The sequence below is a fragment of the Pristis pectinata genome, chromosome 26 (assembly GCF_009764475.1).
Source record: "Pristis pectinata isolate sPriPec2 chromosome 26, sPriPec2.1.pri, whole genome shotgun sequence".
Classification (NCBI taxonomy): domain Eukaryota; kingdom Metazoa; phylum Chordata; class Chondrichthyes; order Rhinopristiformes; family Pristidae; genus Pristis; species Pristis pectinata.
The window spans coordinates 9,871,531-9,887,882 of NC_067430.1; the positions used below are offsets into that span (position 1 = coordinate 9,871,531).

The window sequence follows — 16,352 nt, forward strand, 5'->3', positions numbered from 1 at the left end:
AATTATGTCAGCTTTGTGTTTTACAGTTGCTAAATATTTTGCCACCATGGTGTGAATACACAGCAGCAGATATCAAGCTATACTGTATTGTCATTCCTCATATGCTATAAAAACACATGGAGGAACGCAATGTCGTTTCCCCCAGACCCACACAACAGAGGACATAAATAGAACAGAGGACATACAACAAACGCAGACAAAAAAAAATTTGCAAGTACAAATAGTGCAAAAAAAAGGATATATACAGAACACAAAATTAGTGCGAGGTTAGTGCAAAACCGGGTTGGACGAAGAAAATACAGAACTCAGTGTGTTGCACTAAATGTATAAACATGTTCAGCAGCAGCCAAAATTAAAGTGGATTTGAGGTGGATCATCAGTGTCAATCCTGACAATGGAGAGGCTGTGAACAACTCCATGGGAGGTGGAAGGCTTTCCTTGCGCGCCCTGTGGGCTGGGGGTGCGCCGCTGCGCTGCAGCCGCCTGCCAGTCGGCACACACCAGGGGACGTTGCCTTTAAGAGCCAGCGCCGCGTCTCTTTAAGCGAGTGCGGGTGAAGATGGCGGCGGCGGCGCGGTGATGGGCGAGCGGGGCCCGGATCCGGACCCGGACCCGAGCCGGAGCGGACTGGCCGGCGGCGCCGGGGCCTGAGCTCGCCCCTCGCACCCACACCATGCTCAGCAAGTATTTCCTGATGGGTCTCCGCAGTTTCGTGTGGCTCGCCGTGAAGGTGTGGAGCGTGTGTGTGGAGGCGGCGCGGAGGCAACTCCGTTCGGTGAGTGAGGAGGAGGAGGAGGAGAGGAGGAGGAGGAGGAGGAGGGGGCAGAGGAGGGGAGGAGAGGAGGAGGGGGGGTGAGGAGAGGAGGAGGAGGGGGCGGGAGGAGAGAGGAGGAGGGGGGGCAGGAGGAGGGAGGAGGAGGAGGAGGGGGGCGGGAGGAGGAGGGGAGGAGGAGGGGGGGGGGGGGGGGGGGGGGGGGGGGGGGGGGGGGGGGGGGGGGGGGGGGGGGAGGAGAGGAGGAGGGGGGGGGGAGAGGAGGAGGAGGAGGAGGAGGGGGCAGGAGGAGGAGGGGGAGGAGGGAGGAGAGGAGGGGGGCAGGAGGAGGAGAGGAGGAGGGGGGAGAGAGGAGAGGAGGGGCAGGAGGAGGAGAGGGGAGGAGGGGCAGGAGGAGGAGGGGGGCAGGAGGAGAGAGGAGGAGGGGGGCAGGAGGAGGAGAGGAGGGGGCAGGAGGAGAGGAGGAGGGGGAGGAGGAGGGGGGGGCAGGAGGAGAGGAGGAGGGGAGGAGGAGGGGGGAGCAGGAGGAGAGGAGGAGGGGGGGCAGGAGGAGAGGAGGAGGAGGAGGAGAGGAGGAGGGGGGAGGAGGAGAGGAGGAGGGGGGGGAGGAGGGGGGAGGAGGGGGGAGGAGGAGGGGGGAGGAGGAGAGGAGGAGGAGGGGGGAGGAGGAGGGGGGAGGAGGGGGAGGAGGAGGGGGAGGAGGAGAGGAGGAGGAGGGGGGAGGAGGAGAGGAGGAGGAGGGGAGGAGGAGAGGAGGAGGAGGGGGGGGAGGAGGAGAGGAGGAGGAGGGGGGAGGAGGGAGGAGGAGGAGGGGGGAGGAGAGAGGAGGAGGAGGGGGGAGGAGGAGGAGGAGGGGGAGAGAGGGAGGAGGGAGGAGGAGGGGGCAGGAGGGGGAGGGGGGGGAGGGGGAGGAGGGGGGGCAGGGGAGGGAGGGGAGGGGGGCAGGGGGGGAGGAGGAGAGAGGTAGTGGAGGAAGGAGGTGGTAGTGGAGGGGGAGTGAGATGGAGAGATCTGGGGATAGTTAGCAATTGGGGAGGTTGGAGAGAAGGAGACGGTGTTGTGATTGGGGTAGAAGGGGGAGATTGGTGAGGTAAAGGGGCAGAAGATTAGGGAGAGGTGTGGAGTGAATCAAGAGGGGGGATGTAGGAGTATGGCAAGGGGAGATGGGGGGAGACCTGGAGGAGGGAGGAGATGGAGAGGAAATCGGGGGATAGTGGGGGGGGGGGTTGGACAGGAGGAGACGGGGGGCTGAGATCAGGATAGGAGGAGGTAATCGGTGGATAAGGGATTAGGATGATTGGGGAGTGGGTAGGAGATCAAGGGAGGTGTGGAGGGAATTAGGAGGGGGAGATTGGGGGGGTGGGGGAGATGGATGTGTGTGGGGGAGAGCAGGGTTCGAGATCGGAGGTGGTGTGAGGGAATTGAGCATGGGGAGGGTGGAAGTTGAGTGCAGGGCAAGGGTTTGATGGGCAGTGAGAACAGTTGGATTCAAGGGAGGTGTCGGGTTGGGGGCCGGTGTGGTTATGGAGGGTAGGAGAGCTGGATACTGGGTGGGGGTGGGTGATAGGAGATAAAGTGTAGGTTGGGGGATGGATGATGTAGGGGTGTGGGTGGGTACTGTGGGGAGGTAAGTGGGAGATGGGGGGGGGGGGGAAGGGAAGCAGTAGAAATGGGGGCCAATTACAGAGAATGGAAGTACTGGAGAGGAGGAGGGGAAGAAGGTTTATTTTGATTTGAAATGCTTGGAGGTGTGCTACTGGTTTAAATTTGATTAGAGTAACTTTAACAAGGGAAATCATTCAGTCCATCTTGGCTCAGCTGTCTTACACTCAGTATAGATATTTTTCCTCCTTTTTCTTTGTGTGGGAGTTTATTCTTTATGCTACTTGCTCTTAATGAAGAAAGTTGATGACAGTCTTCTCCTTTTGCTAGTTTAAACTTGCTCATTAACAATGTACTTCGGTTTAATTCAGTTGTTTCCTGAATTTGCCTTTTGTACGTGCTTGCAAGATCATTCTTGAATGTCTCCTTTCAATGTGGAGGCCAGTTCACCGTCCATTCTTAATGATTTGAGCCTCTTTGCAGTGCTTGGGTGGCCTTGTGAACTGGTATTAGATATGGTACTTAGTAAATGTGGTTTAACCTAGACACCATGCTGTTTGAGCTGAGTACACCTAGCAGAATTTTTTTTTATTTTTATCTTCCAAACCTGGGCTGGAGTATTTGTGTTGTGGAAATAGTTGAGGCTATTGGCCAAACTGAGTGATCAAAATTAAAGGTTTGTTGTTGGTGTAACTTTTACTATAGTATGTGCACCATAAGGTGTTGCATACACTCAGTGACCACACAAATTATATGGTGTAACTATATGGTTATGTATAAATGTAAATATTTATATGGAGGTGTACAGTACAAATCTAAAGCAAATAAGCCTTGGTCTAGGAAATATGGGCCACCTTGATTATTGCACAGATAACATGTAGAGGCAATATTTTGGAATAGATGATTGAAAGTGTGGATTAATTGTGGTAGTAAAACAATTTATTGATGGGATTCCTACAGGTTCATTAGAAGAGCACGTTTATGTTAAGTCTGGATTTTTGAATATGTTTTCACCTTCCCTGTGCTTAGGAGAGTTGCGAAGAGAGATGCTGGACAATATGCTTAAAATCAATCCCTGGAACTTTGAAGGGTCATTGCACGGTCTACTGTAGCTGCTTGAATCATGAAGGGCATTGATTTCTTTGTCTGTATTAAACTAAATGATCGAGTGTGGGGGAGTAGCTGTAGTAAGTAGAACTGTGACTGTTATGAATCAGCAGCTTGAAGAGTGGATGAAAATTAGATGATAAGACCTGACATTTTAAATCGTGAGCAGCCTCAAAATATATTGCATAATGTGGGGAGTGATGAGCATATTTCTGTTATGTGGATGCATGTGTGTTATGTGTCAGATTTTTTTTTGTAGAAATGTGTAAACAAGAATTAATTTGGGAATTTTTGGTCAGTGACTGAAGGAAGAAGTTAATGTTTTGGTACTGTAGGATCCTGATACAACATACTATTAAATAATTGGACTTTCATATCAGGACACCCGGGCAAGATAATACAATCTCAATTTGTGGTTAACATCTAACAACTCAAACAGCACAAAAAAAAGTTATGTATTTTGAACAAGAATGACTGAATTAACCAGAAGCTTGAGTTTTTCCATGCTTGCAGCAAACAGTAGCATTTTAGAGACCATAACCCATCAGGTATCTATACAGTTAAGTGTCCCAATTACCCGTTTGATTTTCTTTTTCTTCCTTCTCCCCATCATTGTTTTTTTTGAAAGGAAGAATATGATCCCTCAGACTCTCCTGCTGCAGGAGCCACTTACTCCCCTAATTGCTGTGTTAGGTCTAAATTTAGCTCCCACTGCCAGCATGCTTTTAAAATGCTGTAAGGCACATTCATTTTCCTAGAGCTGCTGCTACTTGCTGATAGTTGAAAGATTGAGGTGGCCAGGATCAATATCCAAGCACTATTGGGTCAATTATAACATATGAGGGTTCATAATAAAATGCCATGGAGATTTACATGGAAATTGCAATACACAAATAAGTGGCTCAATCCAATCAGATGAGACCTTTGATTCTACATGCTCGTTGTTCTCATTTCCCGGTCTTCCCCTGCCCTTTTCCTTAACTGTGATTCAGGCACTGACTCGGTTACGAACTGAGTCCAACCATTGCCATTTTAACCCTTAATCTTTGTGTGTATGTGTTTCTCCTCCTTCCTGCTTGAAATCACTGGTATTCAGCCTTGTCTCTATGTGCCCTTATTCCAGATCCCTGTCACTGGATATCCCCTGCTCCTATTTAATATGTGCTGCTTTTGTAATTTTGAACATCTGTTAAGCTAGTCATAATTTCCTTCAATTTTGGTCTCTTACACATCTCCAATTTTAATCACTCCATGATTTAAATCCATACTTTTCATCTGTCAAGTGCCTAAGCTCTGGAATTCTCTTTTGCTTCTCTGCCATTTTAAGATGTTCCTTGCAGTTCACCTTTGTGTCTCCTCATGTGGCTTGATGTTTTATTTGGTATATTTTGCTGCATTAAGATTGTCATATGATGCAAGTTGTTATAATACAACTAGCCCCAGATTTTCATTTGTCTTTTGCTTTTTGTTTCCTTCTACATCAATTGGTCTCTAGTATTCCATGTCAATTGGGTCCACAGGAAGATTAAATAAAAGCAGAAGTTGCTGGAAATATGCAGCAAGTCAAGCACCATCTTTGGGGGGAGAAAAGGAATGAAAGTTTCAGCATACTTACAACATCTGAGGTCTTGAAGGAAAGATTGATTATGGGGGGGTGGGGTCAATGACACAAATGCACTACTTTGAGACATGTCCTGTTGGACACTAATACTGATCCATAGTGACAAAGCAAGGTCCGTGCTATGGCCCTCGTCTGTTTTTCTACCATGAGAGCTCAGTCATGTAGGCAATTGGGATACTGCAGTTGTTCTTGGCAGTCTTGGCCTGAAATGGAAAAACTAAGGCAGGGTACCTACTTTGATCACTTTTCAGTACACAATGATGGAAAGTATCTGTGCATATCTTAAGGCTGGAATTAAGCTCATCCTGCATGGTTGAATAGTGTACTGATAACTTGTTACCTTGAGCATCTGTCAAGTCACTCCTAACCTTTCTTGGTTTCAGTCTCTTGCACATCTCCATTTTAACACCATGCTTTCATCTGCTTAAGCAAGTGGATGAGCACTTGAGTGTCAGGGGAGGGTTACTAGTGCATCTGCCACTGATCTTGGTAGTAACCTCTATTTTCCATGCTAAAAGGGCTGCATAAATGCAAGTGATTCTGTTTTTCACTATTAATGTAGAGCAGCAAAAAAGCTTGATTTAGTGGCCCCTTTAAGAAGGACAAATTATCCCAGGAGTCCAGTAAATTGATTTCTGCAATTCTTTCCATTGTTCCCTACTCTTTTTTTTAAAAAAAAATCGAGGTAAAAGCCATCAAATTCTCTGCTTCAAAAGACTGTGTAATTGCCCATCCTGTCATGTCCAAGTTTTGTAGTTTGTATTGGTGGCACTGCCTCCCCTTCCGTTCCACATGCTGCATTCCTGGAAGAAAAGTACTAAGGCAGGGACGTGTGACATTAATGTTTTGGGATGGGAGGGTGGGTCTAGGGACAGCAGAGGGAAAACCAGGATGCCAATGCAGGTGAATTTAAATTGATGGTTGAAAATTCAGCTCCTCTTCACCATAACATCCTAAGCAAGGAAACCCAATTCCTTATTGTTTTATTGTATAGTTCTAATCGGTGATATGTTCTAGCACTATTTTGCATTAGGAGGCTGCTGTTAACAAGTTTCAATGTTACCCTTGAGCTACAGAAATGGTGTGAAGAAACTGGCATTTACTTTGGCATACTCAATACTACTAAATTTTTCACAATGTGAGGTCTGGAATTCATCAATTCTTTGGATGATGCTACCTTTAACCTGCAAAATAAGGCATGTGACAGTGGTCGTGAAAGGTAGATGAGTGACCAGGACTGACATTTGCTAAAAAAATGTTTCTGGGTGTGGTTGTTTGACAGCAGAGTGCTACCTTAATTGCTTAATTGAAAGATGTATGTTGTATTTGGTTTCTTCTCTTGAGTAATCTTTTTAAAGAAAGTTTCACTTCTCAGTTTGAAGATGTGCCATGCACTACTCCAGTCCGAAGCTAGGTTCAGCATGGCCATTGATTAGGGGTGCAGTGGGACGGGGAATAGATGGGATATTGGAGCCTGATGGCATGGGTGGAGGAAGATTGTTGGGAAATTATTGGCTGCAGAAGAGATGCCAGGATGGTGTGTTCCCTCCTGAGTGCCAGGGTCAAGGATGTCTCTGAGCAGCTGCAGAAAATTCTCAAGGGGGAGGGCGAACAGCCAGAGGTTGTTGTACACATTGGTACAAATGACATAGGTAGAACGAGGGATGAGATCCTGCAGAATGAGTATAGGGAGTTGGGTAAGAAATTAAAATGCAGGACCTCGAGGGTAGTGGATTACTCCCGGTGCCACGTGTTAGTGAGTCCAGGAATAGAAAGATAGGCCAAATGAATGTGTGGCTGAAGAGCTGGAACAGGGGACGGATTTGAGTTCTTGGATCATTGGGATTTCTTCTGGGGTAGAGGTGACCTGCACAAGAGGGATGGATTGCACTTGAACTAGAGGGGGACCAATATCCTAGTGGGGAAATTTGCTTTTGCCACAGGGAGGGTTTAAACTAGATTTGTTGGGGGGGGGGGGGGGTGGGGGGATACGAGAAAGTGAAGTTGGTGAGAAGATAAGATATCTTTATTGGTCACATATACATTGAAACACACAGTGAAATGCATCATTTTGCGTAGAGTGTTCTGAGGGCAGCCCGCAAGGGTACATGCAGGAACCAAAGTGTGTAAGCCTAGCAATCAGGATAGCCATGCTTGCAGTAAAAGGGCAGATAGGATCACTGCTTTAAATTGCATCTATTTCAATGCACGTGGCTTAACAGGTAAAGCAGATGAACTGAGGGCGTGGATTGCCTCTAGGGACTAGAATTTTGTGGCCACAACAGAAGCGTGGCTGAGGCAAGGGTATCACTGGCAGCTCAATGTTCCAGGATACTGATACTTGAGGTGTGACAGAGGAACAGGTAAGAGTGGAGGAGGTGTTGCCTTGTTGATAAAGGAGGATAAACAACAGTGCTTGGAGAGGATATTCTTGAGGGATCATCTAACGAGGCCATTTAAGTAGAACTTAGAATCAAGAAGGGGATGGTCACCTTGGTACGGCTATATTATAGACCCCTCAATAGTAAGCAGGAACTTGAGCAGATGTGTTGAGAAATTGCACGTAGTTGTGAGAATAGAAGGTAGTGCTAATGGGAGATTTCAATTTTCCTGGTATTGACTGGGCCACCCAGAGTGCAAAGGGGCAGAATTTGTTTAGTGCATACAAGATGATTTCCTCACGCAATATATTAGAGGGAGCTACTTGGTAAAGAGCAATACTAGACCTCCTCTTAGGGAACGAGTCGGGCCAAGTAACTGAAGTGGTAGTTGGGGAATACTGGCTCCAGTGACCACAATTCTATTAGTTTTAAAATAGTTATGGAAAAAGATAGAACAAGTCCACAGGTTAAAGTGCTGAACTGGAGCAGAGCCGACTTTGAGGGCATTAGATAGGATTTAGCTGGGGTCGACTGGGTGACTGTATTTAAAGGCAAAGGAACAGTTGGCAAGTGGGAGGCTTTTAAAAAGGTCCTACCAAAAGTCCGGGGCAGCATGTTCCTGTTAGGGTGAAGGGTAAACATACCAAGTTCATAGAACCCTGGCTGATAAGAGATATTGAGATTCTAGTTTAAGACCAGGTTTAAGAGGGAAATCAGGAGGGCAAAAAGAGGGTATGAGATGGATTTGGCAGGCAGGGTTAAAGATAATCCCAAGAGGTTCTTCAGTTATATGAGCAGTTAAAGGGTGACTAGGGAGAGACTAGCTTCTCTTAAAGACCATCAGGGCTGCCTATGTGTGGAGCTGCAGGAGATGGATGAGATTTTTAATGTCTGTTTCTCCTCTGTGTTTACTGAGGAGAGTATGGATGCCAAAGAAATGAGGGTAATAAGTAGTGAGGTCTTGGATCATATGTGTATTACGAGGAAGGAGGTATCTGCAGCCTTGAAGCACATTAATGTGGGCAAATCCCCAGGGCCCGACCAAGTGAACCCCCGGACCTTATAGGAAGCTGGGGAAGAAATCGCAGAGGCCCTTGTAGAGATATTTGCTTTGTTGTTGGCCACTGATAAAGTTCCAGAAGACTGGAGGGTGGCTAATGTTGTTCTATTGTTCAAGGGTAGCAAGGACAAGCCAGTGAGCCTGATTTCAGTTGTAGGGAAGTTACTGGAGGGAATTCTGAGGGACAAGATCTACCATCACTTGGATAGTCGAGGCCTGATCAGGCATAGTGAGCATGGTTTTGTGCATGGGGGTGGGGGGGGGGGTCATGTCTGATGAATCTTTTGGAGTTTTTCAAAGAGGTAACTAAGGGGATAGATGAGGTAGGGCAGTGGATGTTGTCTATATGAACCTTAGTAAGGCCTTTGACAAGGTCCCTCATGTTAGGCTGATCTGACAGGTTAGGTCACTTGGGATTCGGGGGAGCTAGTGAGGTGGATTCGGAATTGGCTTGATGATAGGAAGCATAGGGTGACGGTTGAAGGTCGATTCTCCGACTGGAGGCCTGTGACCAGTGGGGTGCCTCGGGTTAGTGTTGGGATCTTATTCATTCTGTATGTAAATGATTTGGATATGAATATACATGGCACAATTAATGAGTTTGCTGATGATACTAAATTAGGGTTTTTTTTGGATAATGAAGCAGGTTACAATGAATTGTAAAGAGATCTTGATCAGTTAGGGAGATGGGCTGAGGAATGGCAAATGGATTTCAACTTGGATAAGTGCGAGGTGATCCATTTTGGACACTAAAACCAGGGTACGACTTATAAGAACATAAGTAAGAGGAGCAGGAGGAGGCCACCTGGCCCGTCGAGCCTGCTCCGCCATTCAATAAGATCATGACTGATCTGGCCGTGGACTCGGATCCGCTTAGTTGCCTTTTTCCCCATAACCCTTAATTTCCCTACTATGCAAAAATCTATCTAACTGTGTCTTAACTGATTCCCTGGGCAGAGAATTCCACAAATTCACTACTCTCTGGGAAAAGCAGTTTCTCCTCATCTCCATCCTAAATCTATTCCCCCGAATCTTGAGGCCATGTTCCCTAGTTTTAGTCTCACCTACCAGTGGAAACAACCTTCCTGTCTCTGTCTTATCTGTCCCTTTCATAATTTTATGTTTCTCTAAGATCCCCTCCCATTCTTCTGAATTCCAGCGAGTATTGTCCCAGGTGACTTAATCTATCCTCAGGCTAACCCCCTCATCTCTGGAATCAACCTGGTGGTCCTTCTCTGCACTGCCTCCAAAGCCAGTATATCTTTCCTCAAGTCAGGAGACCAGAACTGCACTCAGTACTCTAGGTGCAGCCTCACCAGTACCCTGTATAGTTGCAGCATAACCTTCCAGCTCTTAAGTTCAATCCCTCTAGCAATGAAGGCCAACATTCCATTTGCCGCCTTGATAACCTGTTGTACCTGCGAACCAATCCTTTGTGATTTCATGCACAAGTACTTCCAAGTCCCTCTGCACAACAGCATGCTGCAATCTTTTACCATTTAATAATCTGATCTATTTTTCCTTCCAAAGTGGATGACCTCACATTTACCAACCTTGTACTCCATCCGCTAGACCCTTGCCCACTCACTTAACCTATCGATATCTTTCTGCAGACTCTCCGCATCCTCTGCATAATTTGCTTTTCCACTCAATTTCGTGTCATCAGCAAATTTAGATACGTTACACTCGGTCCTGTATTCCAAATCGTTAATGTATATTGTGAACAGTTACAAGCCCAGCACAGACCCCTGCAGCACCCCGCTCACCACTGATTGCCAACCAGAGAAAGACCCATTTATCCCAACTCTCTGCCTTATATTGGTTAACCAATCTTCTATCCATGCTAATACATTACCCCCAACTCCATGCATCCTTATCTTACTGATTTTCTTTTTTATGGGGCACCTTTATCAATCACCTTCTGGAAATCCAAGTATACAACATCCATCTGTTCCCCTCTATCCACTGCACTCATTATATCCTCAAAGAACTCCAGTAAGTTTGTCAAACAGGACTTTCCCTTCCTGAAACCGTGCTGCGTCTGCCTGATGGAGCCACTTCTATCCAGATGTCTCGCTGTTTCTTCCTTAATGATAGCTTCAAGCATTTTCCAGACTATAGACGTTAAGCTAACTGGCCTATAGTTACCTGCCTTTTGCCTACATCCTTTTTTAAAGTGGCATGATATTCGCTGTCTTCCAATTTGCCAGGACCTGCCCAGAGTACGGAGAATTTTGGTAAACTTACCACAAACACCTCTACTATAACTTCCGCCATTTCTTTCAGTAGCCTGGGATGGATCCCATCAGGACCAGGGGACTTGTCTACCTTTAGGCCCACTAGTTTGCTCATCACTACCTCTTTAGTGACAGCGATATTATCGAGGTCCTCTCCTCCCATTGCATCCATAACATCTCTCTTTGGCATGTTAGATATATCCTCCACCGTGAAGACTGACACAAAATAGTTGTTCAAGCCCTCTGCCATTTCCACATTACCAATATTAATTCCCCTTTCTCATCTTCCAAGGGACCTACGTTCACTTTAGTCACCCTTTTTCCACTTTATATAATTATACAGTGAATGGCAGGTTACTGACGTGTGTAGTGGAACAGAGGGACACTGGGGGGGGGTTTGGAGTTACAAGTGCATGTTTCGCTGAAACCAGCCATGCAAGTAGATGGTGGTGAAGAAGGTGTTTAGCATCGTGGCCTTCAGTCAGGGCATCGAGTTTAGGAGTAGGGAGATTATGTTGCAGATGTACAAGTCGTTGGTGATGCTGCACTCGGAGTATTGTGTGCAGTTTTGGTCACCCTGTTGTGGAAAAGGCATTGTCAAGCTGGAGAGGATGCAGAAGAGATTTATGAGAATGCCACCTGGACTAAAGGGCCTGAGTTCTGAGTTATAGGGAGAGGTTGGCCCTGCTGGATCTTTAATCCTAAGAGCATAGGAAAATGAGGGATGACCTCATAGAAGTTTATAAAATCGAGGGGTATGGATAAGGTGGATGGTCATAATCTTTTCCCCAAGGTTGAAGAGTCCATAACACATACAAGAGAGGAGGGGACAGATTTAAAAGAGACACGAGAAGTAACTTTTTTTTAAACACAGAAGGTGGTGAGTACCTGGAATTAGCTGCCAGAGGAAGTGGTAGAGGTGAGTACAATTGCAACATTTAAGAGGCATTTGGATAGGTACATGGAGGGGAGTGGCTCGGAGGGTTATGGGCCGAATGCAGGCAACTGGGACTAGCAGGGAGGATGCTGTGGTCATTGTGGACCAGTTGGGCCAAAGGGCCTGTTTCCGTGCTGTATTACTCTCTGACTCTAATAGGAGACAGGGTGGGGGGTAGTGTTGCTGGAGGGCAAAGAACTACAGCCCAGTGGTAATAAGTGGTCGGAGAAAGGGCAGAGGGGAAAGGCACAGAGGGGAAGCCTGTGGATTATTGGGAAATGTGGTAGAGTAGAAGAATCAGGCCACGGTTGATTTTTTTTTTGAGGGGGTGCATGAGATGAAAAAATTAACTTCCTGATAGGGGTCACATGAAGACCTGGTTAACCATGTTGTGCCCAATGATGATCCCTCCTGGGATAATGTTGTCCACAGTCCCATGCAGGGCTGCTTGGGCAACATTGCATGGGGAGTTTAGTCATCAGTTTGTTTATGCAGAGATTGAATCAGGAACAATGATGACTCCATCCCTGGAAGTACCTAATTGAATTTCCAAGGTTAGCTCTCGCGTTGAGTTGACCCTCCACTTCCTCCTGACGGATCCTGCTGGATGGTGGGTCTGAGTACAGAGCTGAGCCTTGTTGTCTTTTCGGATCAAACTCCCTAGACACCAAGTGATGCTGGGGTAAATCGGTGGAGGTTGCCTTTTGTGAAGGACCATTTCTGAGATACTGTTCAACATTGGAAGGAGGGAAAAAAGGAAGAATAAATAGAATTTTGCTTCATTCTGCTGCAGTATGTTTCATGCTTAAATAATGCAACATTCTGCTTTCTGAGAGTTGCTTTCGATGTTTATTTGCTCAAAACAGAATGGGTGGAACAAGATAAATTGCATTTCAGCGTTCGAAATAATCAGTACCTCTTCTATCAGAGGTCATTACAAGTTCTGCTTTCTTTTTTAAAAACACCTTCATCTAAAGTGTGCAGTTGTGACTGATTGTTAATCTTTGCAGTGATATAAATGCTGTTTTGCCTTGCTTCTCCCAATTTGCTGAAAAGATGTTGATGTTATGCTGCCCACATTATTTGAACCTTTTGTATTCGAAGTTTACTGTGGAATTTCAATCCATCTGTTTAAAGTTGGTACAGGATGCTATACAGTGTGAAATGAACTGATTATTGTTTGCATTGAAACTTGCAAAATTCTTACAGATCTTGACAGGTTGGATGCAGAGAGGATGTTTCCTCTGGTTGGGGAATCTAGAACTAGGGGGCCAGGGGTTCAGAATAAGGGATAGGCTGTTTAGGATTGAGATGAGGAGGAATTCCTTTAGTCAGAGGGTGGTGAATCAGTATCTCTGAGTGACAAAGTGATAGATTTTTGGATGTTAAAGGAATTGGAATATGGGGATAGTGCAGGAAAATGGAATTGAGTGAGAAAATCAGCCATGATCTTGATGAATGGGGGAGCAAGGTTGAATAGGTGGGTGACCTACCTCTGCAATTACTTCTGGCGTCCCTACAGTGTGTTCATGGCATATAGGTCTATTATTTGAGATGTATTCTGGGCAGCAGGAAGCCAAAGAGGCTTGCATTTTTATTGCAAATGCTGTGGGACTAGATTCAAACCACTTGAATCAGTTCTGGTCCCACTCGGCTTTGATTTAAGCCGTGTGCCTGGATGTGGGTTCTGAATGAGTTGTTCTCCTATTATAGTTTGGACCAAGGAATTTAGACAAGGAAATCCTCAGCAAAATAAGAATCATTTAATATAGATCGGTGGTGATCTTCTTGAATGATGGAACGGGCTCAAGAGGCCAAATGGCCTACTGCTGCTCCTATTTATGTTTTCTAAAATTAAAGCAAGTACAGCTATGTAGAGTGTAGCAGCTGCAAAGTGGTGGCCTGTAAGTTAGTGGCATGTTGGATATAAGACACGTGGGACTTTATCAAACTGTTTGGTGTACTGACCTGTGGGCTGCCCAGTTTGTATCTGACTCTCTAACTAGGATTAAGCCCCAAGTCTGCTAAATCATGATTTTTCTTTTCTCTGCAGAGGTTGCCATTGGCCTGGGAACCTTGTGCTATGGAGGGGCCTGACATTCAGAATGTAATTCAGGAACTGCTAGGTGACAACATGTTCATTTGATAGGATTGGATTTGATTGTCTTGATGCCTGATCCAATGGCTTTGTGTTATGTACATGGGGGGGAGGGGAGGGAATATACTAAGGGAGATGGTTCAGTTTCACTCTGTGTTGGGGAGGGGGAGAGAAGCAGCAGAGAATTCCCACTATTTTGCAGTTTGCCTGTCAGCCTTCTACTCATTGCAGTCTGCCTTGTCTTAACCTGTAATGATACTATGCCTTCATGTCAGAAAGTGATCTTGCATTGAGCACTTCCAAGACTTTAGTGGGCTTGTCTCATGGATTCAGTAATCTGCAGTGTTGGTGTGCATATTCTAGCAAGATTATAACCAAGAAGAATGAGTAAGTGAAAGCAGGGACACTGGTGTCCAACCTACCTCGTGTTGTTAATTTTGTTTTGCAGATAATCCAATACCAGACAGTGCGCTATGACATTTTGCCTCTATCTCCTCTTTCCCGCATCAGAATAAGTAAGTACTAATCCTGAGATCCAGTTATGCTGTTTGTCTAGCTCAAGTAAATCAAATTTTGTGCAGATTGTGACATTCAATTCTAAATTTCAAAATTCTGTATATTTGATGAGTAGCTTGTGGTCCATGCATTTCGGTAGGTGCACGCAGAACATACCTTCACCAATTCAGTTGTGTGAAGGTGATACTTCAGCTGGCGAGAGTGACCTCTTAATAATTTTTGGATTGTATATGTTGACAGTCTATAGGGAAAGAAGAATATGCCTGGATGAGTACCTTTTTATTTGCAGAATGCTTGGTGTTAAATCACATAATTGCTCATATTTAGAATTGTGCATTTCCATATGCTTTGATCATGTCTTTTAAATCATGGAGCCTGTCTGCTCCTAAACCTTGCATATTCTCTCCAGTTTTTGTCTAAACTGAGTATTTTCAGCACTTCTTGTTCATATTTCATATTTTCAGCATCCTGTGTGTTTTGATTTTGGGTTCTTTCATTTTTTTCTGTAGGGACTTAGGCTGTTGATGTGAATACCGAAAGTGAATGTTGGCAGACATTCATTAAAAGTGAGCCCAAGTCTCTGGATCCTTGTATAAAATCTAGTTTCAGTCAAGATTTTCTAAATAAGGATCTGGAGTTGGGTGCTTGGCTGACTTTTAAACTGGCAGATTTTTTCCACTGGATTAAATTGGGTTTGCCTCCCCAATTCCTCAATCTATTACTTCCTTTTAAGTTCTTAATATTTACTTTTGTTTGCATCCACAATTTCTCCTATTTGCACTTTTGGCCCACAAGAACAAAATGCTGAGAACCTCCATAACTGGGCAGAGATTGGTCAACACTTTGACACAGGCCACAGTCTGACAAATGGGCCAGAGAAAAGGGTGCATTGAATTTTCCCAGTGTTATTTGGGGTCTTTTGGTGCTGGGAAACATTTTACTCCTGATATTTTTTTCATTATTATATAAGCAAAAGCCAAACAAGGAATATATTCATCTGAACAAATGGGAAAAGGTAAGCCTGGATAAGTAAACTAGTTTGTAGCTTGCTAAAGTATTAAAACAGTGAATGTTTATTGGTCTTGGCTGACTACTTAGAGGTTCACAACACTCTGCACTCTGTACAAAGGATGGTACACAGTAACCATGGGTAAAATAGAAATAAAAATTAATAGTTCAAAGGAAATAAGATTGAAGATGATAAACAGGTCAAGAGTTGCAAAATTTGCACACTTATTAATTGCTTGTGTTGTCTGTTTGAATTTGATCCAACTCTCATGTAGAGTGTGTTTGTGATTTTGTTGGCGGGGTGATAAATTTGATATGGGAGACTTATCTCGTGAATTGAATTTCTTCATTATATAAATTTTAAGAATATAGACATACAGAGGATAGCACACGGCTTTCTGCTGTAGAATTTATGGAATGTGCACAAGGAACCAGGTTCTAGATTAAGCTGGGTCTGATTAGAGCTCATGGCTCAAACAACCTGGGTTGCATCTTTATCTAAACTGTTGTCTTTCTAGAGTTTATATGTTCTCCCTGTTTCCACTCATTCCAAATGTGTTGGTTGGTTAATTGGCAACTGTAAATTAGTTCCACTGTAGATAGATGGCAAAAGAATCAAAGGGGAGTTGATGGGCATATGAAAGTGGTTCACAGGGAAAGAAGTCAGGGCATTGAACTGATGGGATTGCCATGCTGGGAGCAGTGCCAGATTGGCCTCCTTCAGAGTTGTAATAAATAAGACCTCGTAGATTCATACAACATGGAAATGGATGGTTTGGCCCACCACATCCAGGTGGAACTGTATTACTTCCATCTTCCTGCACTTGGCTGATAGCCTTCTATGCCTAGGTGACTCAAGTAATTGTCTAGACACTTAAGTGGTGTCAGCGACTCTGCTTCCACTCTTTCAAGCAGTGTAATCCAGGTACTTGCCACTCTCTGGGTGAAAAAAGGTCCCCCTGAGATTGCCTCTAAATTTCTTGCCCTTACCCCTAAATCTATTTTCTCTAGCT

General features: G+C 45.1%; 1 protein-coding gene across 1 annotated transcript in view; it reads left to right on the plus strand.

Moving 5' to 3' along the window:
• Window positions 1–305: 305 nt before the first annotated feature.
• Window positions 306–16,352, plus strand: part of LOC127583495 (CTD nuclear envelope phosphatase 1-like) — a 42,856-nt gene continuing 26,809 nt past the window's right edge. The window contains exons 1-2 of the mRNA XM_052039539.1: window positions 306–775; window positions 14,264–14,330. Of these exons, the coding sequence (XP_051895499.1) occupies window positions 674–775; window positions 14,264–14,330 (169 nt within the window). The 5' untranslated portion in view covers window positions 306–673. The remainder of the gene's footprint in view (window positions 776–14,263; window positions 14,331–16,352) is intronic.